The sequence below is a fragment of the Rutilus rutilus genome (assembly GCF_951802725.1).
Source record: "Rutilus rutilus genome assembly, chromosome: 2".
Classification (NCBI taxonomy): Eukaryota; Metazoa; Chordata; class Actinopteri; order Cypriniformes; family Leuciscidae; genus Rutilus; species Rutilus rutilus.
Window position 1 is genome coordinate 50,021,616 of NC_140210.1, and position 11,403 is coordinate 50,033,018.

Here is an 11,403-nt window from a genome sequence, read left to right on the forward strand (position 1 = left end):
GCACCCAGCGCAATTGACTTTGTACCCCGACGCATGTATCATTCCTATTTTGCACCCGTGCAAAGCGGACTTTTCCCTCCACAGAAGCACGTCGGTTAACTAAGAAATACACTTGCGCTCCCGGGGCGGTTCAGCGCAAAGAGGAGGCGTGTTCCGGCGCAAACGTTCCCTCATGCTATTTTACAGGTTTAGAAAACAATTGCGCCACTGACCGAAAAAAAAACAGTTTAAAGTCAGTGGCGCGTTGCGCGTGTTATTCATATGCTATTTTAAGGGCGCATGCTTGGCCTTAATCAATGTAGCGTGTGCACAACGCGCATACACTTTGATTCTCTCATCTACACACAGACGCAGCAGTTATCATTTTTGCAAATCATACATTATTACGATAGATAGATAGATAGATAGATAGATAGATAGATAGATAGATAGACATTTTATTATAAAAGCATACATCTAGCTTACACATTTACCCAAATTATCATACGCCTGTTTAACCAAAGTTAATTTGGGTGTGTTACTCCATCCCCAACGTCCCTGATGAGAACGTCGGTCTCCTCGGTTTATTTCACGTAACGCCCAAACCACACCTATGAATAATGAAGCTACTTCAGACCAAGCCCTTTTAGATTTGCGCCAGGCGCAAGAGTCATTTATCCCGCCGGGAAAATAGCAACAGCGCCAAGACCCGCCCACAAAGTTACTTGCGCTTTGCGCTTTGACACTTGCGTTTCAGATCGTTAAAATAGGGCCCTTGGTGCGCACCCGGGTTCGAATGACGTCAGAGTTCGGTTCGTTTGGATGATGTGAACGCTGTTTTCCGAACTCGGGTGCGCACCCGCGAACCGTACTCGAGTCAGCTTAAAAAGGTGGTCTGGGGTACGGTTCATGTGAACTCGGGCACGGTTCGCTGCTGATATGAACGCAATCGTACCAAATCGTGGAAGTGAACCGCTGTTGATGACGTATAATGTGGTGCGTGCCTGCGTGCGTGTGTGTGTGTTTAACAACTGTAAAAGGATCTATATACACTTACCTTGACGAAAAGCGGGATTGACGCACTGCAAGCAGAGAGATGATTTATGCTTGTCTCCACAAAAATTGTCTTCAGCGGATGTCCCGCTGTCTTTGGAACGGTTTTAATACTTTTGCGGCAGACAGACGCAAGTGTGTTTCTGTATCTTTTCTTTGAAAACAAAACCAAAGGTTAAAAAAAAGAAGAACGAGTAATTCTATCCATTTTGACGCCTTTTCATAGCGGTTACCAAGCAACACGAGTACGCGCCAGCTGCAGCTTGATGATGCAAGCGTACCGCGGTTCGGATACAAATAACATAATGTGAACACAGTCCATCGGGGGCAGGGGGAGGGGGGAGCAATCGAACTCGGGTACGGAACAGGCAATCGAACCAAGTGTGAAAGCGCCCTAAATCTCCGGTTCTGCCGCTGCCACAGAAGACACAGTAGTCCAGCGTGTCGGATACACATTTCCAAGACAACATCTATATTGCAAACCCCTCCATGTTGCTGTTGTTGTATTTGTCGTATGCCTACTAACGCAACGTCATTGCCATAGAAAACAATGCAGATATTCCCGAAACAATCAGAAAATCATCTTTAAATATAGACAGACATGGAGACACAAATATCATGAATGTGTAGAAAGAGCTCATGTGAATATAATTACCTGCACAGTATGCAAGAGTGCAGAGAGTTGTTCTAACCAGCTCATAGACATAGTAATTGTCTGGACAGGCTTTGACTTTAATGTGAAAAGACCTGTAATAACAGCAGTAACTCCTATCATTACCGCAGACATCTTGAGTGACGACTCCATCTGTTACTGTTGGGTGTTACTGTTTTTTTACAATGTATTTTACTGGTAGATTATTCTTCTGAAGGCAGATAACGTTTTTCCCCTTCAGAATCAGGGTCCGCGAATAGAAGACCCAACACTTCATTGCGGGTAAGCTTTATTGATGCTATTAGATAATAATAATAATAATAATAATAATCTAATGCAAATACTTGCTGACGTTGACAATATTGCACTGATAAAATGTCTCACTCGCACACTAGCTCCGCTTTTGTTCGCACTGATTCAATGCGCTCTAGCTCGAAGATTTTGTATAGAAGCATGACGTTTTTTTGAGTCGGGGATGAAGTATGACATGTCTGCCAACTAGTGGAGGGGAGGTAGAACAAAATTTGACACCCTATTTGACAAAATCAGCCGTTTTATTCAGTGCCGCATCTTGTCGAGTAAACTCGACCGTGGCGCCTAGAGGGTTAAGTATTTTATTCTTCTGACACACGCACACATCTATCCAATGATACAGAGCGGCATTTCCTAAAAGCATGGTTGATCATAGAGACCATTGTGTCAGTTGTTCTACGATCAACTCAGTGTGTAACATTACCAGTTGAGATGGTCACTGGTGTGACAGTTGTAGAGCTGGTGTTAATGCTGCCAGTGTCTGAAAGTTTGGATGAATAGTGATTAATGAACAGAGACACAAATATCATGAGTGTGTAGAAAGAGCTCATGTGAATATAATTACCTGCACAGTATGCTGAATCACAGAGAGTTGGACTAACCAGCTCATAGACATAATAATCGTCTGGACAGGCTTTGACTTTAATGGGAAAAGACCCGAACATGCAGCAGTAACTCGCAGCGTAACCGCAGACATCTCGAGTGACGACTCCATCTGTTACTGTTGGGTGTCCACCACGGATCCACAGTGGGATATTAGTGCCACAGCTGTACTGAGCAACACATGTGTCTGGGATATGAGCGCTAGTGTTGTTAATGAAGAGACGATACCAGCCGCTCCAGGAGACAGACCTGTCACAGTTTATGACTGAAGCATCTGTATTACTGATGGATCTCCATGGATTGTTCAGCACAGTGTAGTTGTAGCAGGGGTCTGCAGAGAGATAAACTTATGAAAACACCAATATGAAGTCATAGTCTAAATATAAACATGTTCATGAAAACACATTATATATATACTGTATTATACATATATTATATTATAAATTAAATATATATCTTATAAAAACATTATGAAAACACCAGTACAAATGTATAGTCTCAATATAAATATATTTACAAAATACAATTCCAAAATGCATAACCTAATTGATATGCACAGAATTTTATTCCCAAATGCAAAACGTGGTCACCTTAAAAAAAAAAAAAAAATTAACATTTCCTGCATTTGCAAATTGTCACATATTTGTAAATCACCCTGAATTTGTCTGTAAATATTTTGGGTTGTTTTTTTAACCCAAAATAAAAGGATGGAAGAAAAAAAAAGATGATCCCATTAGATGTTTTTAATCTGGCCAATCATAACAGGCCATGCTCATCCGTACAGAGTTGATGAATGAGAGATGTGTGATCAATGGTGACGTCAAACGAAACAATCATTCATCAACATCTAAACCTCTGTTAATTCTCAATAAGATCTTCTGTAGACGTGTGACAGAAATAAAGTCAGTCTGGTTAGTAATAAGTGAAGCTGGTAATGCTGTTTGTGGAGTTGTTTAATCAGATCTTTAGAGAGTTCATGTCTTTTATCTTCAGTTCATCTAAGGCTGTATAAAGTTGTAGTTTGTGTTCTTATTACTCTTTCGAAAGATGATTGAAAGAATGTTTCAGGAACATCACACTAACCTTTAAATAACATTTTGGACATTTGATAAATGTATAAATGGACATTTTTTATATTCCCAGAATCAACACTAAATATTTGGAGAACGTTCTTGTAACTAAACTCTGTTTGCTGGGAAGCTTTGTGGTTTATTATAAAATAAACATGTATTTAAATTAGTGCTGCACGATTAATCGTATCGCAATCGCAATCGTGATGTCAAGCCTACGCGATTATATGACGCAAAATGCTGCGATTTTATATTAAATAAACAAATTAGCGCTGTTAACACACTTATTAATGCAAATGCTTTTAAACCATTCATGCGCGATAAGACATAAAAGAACGAGCTGCCTGTGAATGTCCTCCTGACACACACACACAGACGCGTGCCAGTATCAAGTTCTCTTTCGCGGTAGAACGAACAACACACATGTAGCACTATGCCAAAATGAACGCGCTGCCTGTGACTGTGACAGACAGAAAGACTCGCGCTAATATCGTGCGTGCGCACAAAACAGCATGACAAAATACAGTTCTCTTTCGAGCTTGAACGAACAATAACACACACAATTATGCCAAAATGTCTTTTTGTCGAGTGTCTTCATAACATAAGAGTAGTATTATGATGAACGTGAAGAGTTGTGATGACTCGTGGAAGAATGAGGCGCGTGTGAGATCCGCGTCTCTGACAGCGGCTGGTCTTAAAGGGACAGTACACAGTAGCCACTAATTATATCTGTCGCTAAAGTTAATCAAAGAACAAAGGGAACAGAGAAAAACACTCACTGCTAAAGTTATTCTTTTTTATTTTTCTATTTTTTTTATTATTATAATTTTTCTTTACCCCTGACATGTATGGTAATATGTACTCTTGTATGTAAATTATGTTTTGTTCTTGTTAAAATACAATAATAAAAATAATCTGTCGCTAAAGTTAATCAAAGAACAAAGGGAACAGAGAAAAACACTCACTGCTCTTGACTAACGAACTTTTTTCTTTAGGCTGATTATCACTAATCTGTGTGTGCATTTATTTTCCTTGAGAACCAAGCAAGTTGACTCATGAAACTATTTGTTTATTATATCGCATATCGCAATATTGACCTCAATTATCGCAATTTGACATTTTCCCCAAATCGTGCAGCCCTAATTTAAATAACGCTGACACACGAGCAAGACATACGATAATGATCTTGAGAAATCACTGTATGGATTAACAAATCAATTGGAGGCAACACTATGTTGCTACTGTATTTTCTACAGTAAAGTACTGGCAACAACAGCTGACGTTTTTAATTATTGTGATGCAGTAAATATTTCATTCTTCTGACACACACACATCTATCCAATGATGCAGAGCGGCGTTTCCTAAAAGCATCGTAAGCCTAAGTTGTGTCAGTTGTTCTGCAGCCCTGATCTGTAGCCTCCACACATTAGAAAACAATCAGAAAATAAGCCAATAGAGACACAGTGTGTAACATTACCAGGTGAGATGGTCACTGGTGTGACAGTTGTAGAGCTGGTGTTAATGCTGCCAGTGTCTGAAAGTTTGGATGAATAGTGATTAATGAACAGAGACACAAATATCATGAGTGTGTAGAAAGAGCTCATGTGAATATAATTACCTGCACAGTATGCTGAATCACAGAGATTTGGACTAACCAGCTCATAGACATAATAATTGTCTGGACAGGCTTTGACTTTAATGGGAAAAGACCCGAACATGCAGCAGTAATTGTTATAGTAACCGCAGACATCTCGAGTGACGACTCCATCTGTTACTGTTGGGTGTCCACCACGTATCCACAGTGAGACATTAGTGCCACAGCTGTACTGAGCAACACACGTGTCTGGGATATGAGCGCTAGTGTTGTTAATGAAGAGACGATACCAGCCGCTCCAGGAGCCATAGTAGTCACAGTTTCCGATTGAAGTATCTGTATTATTGATGGATCTCCATGTATCGTTCAGCTCAGTGTAGTTGTAGCAGGGGTCTGCAGAGAGATTAACTTATGAAAACACCAATATGAAGTCATAGTCTAAATATAAACATGTTCATGAAAACACATTATATATATATATACTGTATTATACATATATTATATTATAAATGAAATATATATATATCTTATAAAAACATTATGAAAACACCAGTACAAATGTATAGTCTCAATATAAATATATTTACAAAATACAATTCCAAAATGCATAACCTAATTGATATGCACAGAATTTTATTCCCAAATGCAAAACGTGGTCACATTTTTTTTTTTTTTTTATAATTTAACATTTCCTGCATTTGCAAATTGTCACATATTTGTAAATCACCCTGAATTTGTCTGTAAATATTTTGGGTTGTTTTTATTAACCCAAAATAAAAGGATGGAAGAAAAAAAAGATGATCCCATTAGATGTTTTTAATCTGGCCAATCATAACAGGCCATGCTCATCCGTACAGAGTTGATGAATGAGAGATGTGTGATCAATGGTGACGTCAAATGAAACAATCATTCATCAACATCTAAACCTCTCTTAATTCTCAATAAGATCTTCTGTAGACGTGTGACAGAAATAAAGTCAGTCTGGTTAGTAATAAGTGAAGCTGGTAATGCTGTTTGTGGAGTTGTTTAATCAGATCTTCAGAGAGTTCATGTCTTTTATCTTCAGTTCATCTAAGGCTGTATAAAGTTGTAGTTTGTGTTCTTATTACTCTTTCGAAAGATGATTGAAAGAATGTTTCAGGAACATCACACTAACCTTTAAATACCATTTTGGACATTTAATAAATGTATAAATGGAGATTTTTTATGTTCCCAGAATCAACACTAAATATTAGGAGAACGTTCTTGTAACTAAACTCTGTTTGCTGGGAAGCTTTGTGGTTTATTATAAAATAAACATTTATTTAAATAACGCTGACACACGAGCAAGACATACAATAATGACCCTGAGAAATCACTGTATGGATTAACAAATCAATTGGAGGCAACAATATGTTGCTACTGTATTTTCTACAGTAAAGTACTGGCAACAACAGCTGACGTTTTTAATTATTGTGATGCAGTAAATATTTCATTCTTCTGACACACGCATACATCTATCCAATCATACAGAGCGGCATTTCCTAAAAGCATCGTAAGCCTAAGTTGATCGTAGAGACCATTGTGTCAGATGTTCTGCAGCCCTGATCTGTAGCCTCCACACATTAGAAAACATTCAGAAAATAAGCCAATAGAGACACAGTGTGTAACATTACCAGGTGAGATGGTCACTGGTGTGACAGTTGTAGGGCTGGTGGTAATGCTGTCAGTGTCTGAAAGTTTGGATGAATAGTGATTAATGAACAGAGACACAAATATCATGAGTGTGTAGAAAGAGCTCATGTGAATATAATTACCTGCACAGTATGCTGAATCACAGAGAGTTGGACTAACCAGCTCATAGACATAATAATTGTCTGGACAGGCTTTGACTTTAATGGGAAAAGACCCGTACAAGCAGCAGTAACTCGCATGAACGACCCCGTAACCACAGACATCCCGAGTGACGACTCCATCTGTTACTGTTGGGTGTCCACCACGGATCCACAGTGCGGTATCAGTGCCACAGCTGAACGGAGCAACACATGTGTCTGGGATATGAGCGCTAGTGTTGTTAATGAAGAGACGATACCAGCCGCTCCAGGAGACAGACCTGTCACAGTTTATGACTGAAGCATCTGTATTATTGATGGATCTCCATGTATCGTTCAGCTCAGTGTAGTTGTAGCAGGGGTCTGCAGAGAGATAAACTTAATTTCTGAAAAACATGTTTTGTTACAAAGTGTAACCAAAAGTGCAGCTTTAGACATTACTTTTTTTTTCTTCTTCTTCTTCTTTTGCTAATTCAGAGCGATTCATTTTGATCCACAATATTTTTTTCAAATGCATTTATAGGACTATTTAAACATCAACACGTTACATACCAGTATAATCATTTACATATTATTATTATTACTATTTTTTAAGAATTTATTTCCATTTTCTTGGTCTAAAAATGACCATTTCAAAACTACCATTGCCAGGTTTTCAATCCATAAACTAATATTAAAGTAACCAGGGTTCTCAAGTCTCACGCATTGGCTGTGAGACACACGCAATTCAACCAGTTCACACGCTCACACGCCACACCGTGTATTTCTCACGCTAAAAAAGGTAATGCCAACCAAGTTGTCCTGCAAGCTTTATATATAACGTTGTATACGAGGCGCAGGCACACAAAGTGAAGTTTCCTGCCGCCAGCACGTATCTCGTCAGATTGCGTTCGTTGCTAGGCAACATAGATGCGCAAACACACGAAAGTTGATGGAACATTCTCGGCCACCGTATGCTCGTTACTAGGTAACCAACAACATCGTGCGAACACACGTCGTGATGGAGAAGGTAAGTTGGAAGAAAGCTCGTCTAACATTTTTAGGCTAGAACATTTAATATATAGCCCATCGTACACATTATTATTGATGCAGTCAAAAACTCTACAACTACTTTGCAACCAGGCCAGAAGCTTTGGCTCAGTTTGGCTAGCTTACGTTATCTGAAACTAAGGGAAATGTTAGTGGGTATGGGAAGGAATGAAGATGTATTTCTTCATTTTATTTTAAATATTATATAATTGTATATATTATACTGTATTAATAGTCTTTCTAGTTACATTAAGGCTACATGTATTAAAGCAGAGTGGGTAATATTTTAATTTAAATGTCTGGCATCGAGCCACAGTGCTTCAAGTGGGAGCCCCCTAACTGTTATCAAGGCATCAAAATGTGCAACAAACACTTACAACACAAAACACATTTCATAAGCTTGTGTACACACACACACACACACACACACACACACACACACACACACACACACACACACACCTTAATACTCTAATATGTCATTTGTTCACAATGTCCCACCACACAATAAATCATTATACCATTTCGACTAGACACATTCAAAATGCAAAAAGATTTGTTTTTCCAAACTGTTTGGAGCAGTTTGTTATATTTTTGTAATTTTTGTATATTTGTAATTTTGAAATATAACATTAAAGAGTATATGTGATGAATTGCTCTGACATTTATCAGATTTACCAATTGTTATAATTTCAGTTTGTGCTGGTTAATTATGAACAATGGTCAAAATTGGGGGGCGGGGCTCCATTAGGGCTCCTCCCCTAACTGCATGTGATCTCACTCCAAGCTTTTGCTAAAACTTGAGAACCCTGAAGTAACAATCTGACATTCAGTTTCCTCAATATTTTATATGTAAATAATAATAATAAATAAAAAATAAACTAAATGATTTCACTAAAACAGCTGTATTTTATTTTACAGAAAATAAGTGAGTTTCTCCGCAGCGTGTGAAGTGTTTTATTCCAGTAGTGTCCTCAGCAACACTGTATCAGTGGTTTGATCGGGTCTGACTCTAAACTAGCACTATTGAGAGAGAGACAGAGATCTGTCGTTCACTCAGTGACAGTCAGTGTTTGAGCTGAGAAGAGATCAGACACGAGGTGCTCAGAAAAGTGTCCACTAAAGCTCAGGATGGACAGATTCGACACATGCGCTCTGCGACTGCACCAGTCCTATAGGCGATATTTTTTTTCCCAGGATGGTAGGGGAAGACTCATGAATATTCATTAGGGTAGTTATCCCTGATTGGTCTTAACCCCAGTGACGGGTAGGTTTAGAGCGGGGTTAGGAGTAGGTCATCAGACCCCCAGTGGCGGGTAGGTTTAGGGGTGGGGTTAGGGGTAGGTCATCAGACCAATCAGGGATGACTTCCCTAATGAATATTCATGAGTCTTCCCCTACCATCCTGGGAAAAAAAATATCGCGTCCTATAGAGGGCAGTGTAGTCGTGACTCGTGTCAGCTACAGGACCTCTGCTCTGAAGGACAAAGAAGAAGAAAAGGTGTGTGTTCCACTTCCGAAGATACACAACCTCAAAGCGACTGCTCATGTTCCACTGTATATGTGTGTGTGTGTGCTGTGTTCTCCACAGTTTGTGTGTGTGCGTGTGTTTGTGTGCTCTCCACTGTGTGTGTGCTGTGCTCTCCGCTGTGTGTGTGTGTGTGTGCTGTGCTCTCCGCGGTGTGTGTAAAAGCAAAGTGCTTAAAAATGTGCTCTGGAAAATTTCTCTGGACTTGTTTCTGTTTGCAGATCTTCTGAGCTTTAACATGGTGTGTGTAGCAGTGCTGGGCAACGCTGGTAAATGACGCTCTCCTCTCGTTCACTCGTCCTCTCCCTGCTTTCTGCTCACATGCTCTGATAATAATAGTGCTGTAGCACTACTCTATTTTGATAAGCATTTAAAAAATCTGTTAAATCTGATTCTGTTCAGAGCTGAATGAAGAATAAGATATTCATATTAATATTTAATATTTTAAAATAGGCCTATTTCCTGTCCAATTTTTGTGTGTTACTTTATTTAATTGGCTATATCTACAGGTTCACAGGTTATATCTACTGACAGTTATGTATCAATAAAACCTTGTTTTTTTAAGGTTGTTTGAAATCAGTTATAATCAGTCATCTTAAATAATTTATTTCATTTCAACATTTCAACCAGTTATTGTAGATGTTTCCACATGAAGTACATTTTTCTAAGTTGAACTGACAAAATATTTTTTCAGTGTACATTACCTGTTGCAGTCGTCACCGGTGAGACAGTTGAAAAGGCCAAGTACAGTCTTAAGACATCTAAAAATTAATTATAAATACAAATTAATCAACATGTTTAGGACTCAATAAAATAGTCAAATAAACATATATAAATATAAGCTTGTACTTAAAATAATAGTTCACCCAAAAATTAAAGTTCTGTCATCATGACTTTTTCTTTCACAGAATATTGTATTTTCTATCCCAGAAATGATTATTATTCTCACACATCTTTTCCACATTATGAAACTCTCAAGCCTTTTCTGTTCAAACTAACAAAAAAGCTCCATCATTTATCAATATAAATTATTGCATGAATGACCAAATGATTCAGGAATTCTAGAGGTTCAACAGAAAGAAAAGTAATATCTCCCAAACTGATCCTAACGTGCAAACAATAATCTGTGCCTGAGTGACTTGCAGAGGTGTATTAGTCCAGGGGTCAGGAAGTAAAAGTCCTACCATATAAAATCCCCACAGCAAAAATAATTAAATGAACTCTCCTCAGTGTTCTCCTGGTTCATGGGTGGAATAAACATATGGCAGGACTTTTACTTTCTGACCCCTGGACTATACACCTCTGTTAATAACCAATAGTTTGGTCAGTTATAAGTTTAGTCAAACAGGTCTTTATAATAAAACTATATCACTTGATAATTATTGTATATTGTTTCCTTACAACAAAGTATGTGTTTTGTTAACTCTGTTACAAAAAACACAAACTGATATAAAAAGCTAAGATTGCACAACCAAAAGAAACACTGATTCAATAAAAACCAAACATTTTCTATAAATCATTAACATCTAAACCTCTGCTAATTCTCAAAAAGAGCTTCTGCAGATGAATGACAGAAAAAGAAGTCTGGTTTGAAATAAAGATTTCATGTCTTTTCAGTTGATTTCACATTAAGCTGTGGTTGAAGTCAGTTGTAGTTCTTTTGTTCTTTTTGTTTCTCTTTTCTTCAGTAATTCTGCTTATCAGGTTTCTTCAATAATCAAACAATCATCACTCAATTAATCACTTAATTATCTCATTAACTCATTCTGTGT

General features: G+C 38.1%; 1 protein-coding gene across 1 annotated transcript; it reads right to left on the reverse strand.

Annotated features, from left to right (window-relative positions):
• Positions 1-2,222: 2,222 nt before the first annotated feature.
• On the reverse strand, positions 2,223-7,561 carry LOC311279529 (uncharacterized protein; the record flags this gene model as incomplete). The annotated part of the gene is made up of 7 exons (XM_084391101.1): positions 2,223-2,477; positions 2,562-2,930; positions 5,147-5,203; positions 5,288-5,656; positions 6,919-6,975; positions 7,060-7,437; positions 7,516-7,561. The coding sequence occupies 7 exons, from the start codon at positions 7,559-7,561 to the stop codon at positions 2,404-2,406; spliced, it is 1,350 nt and encodes a 449-aa protein (XP_084247227.1). The 3' UTR covers positions 2,223-2,403.
• Between the last annotated feature and the right edge of the window lie 3,842 nt (positions 7,562-11,403).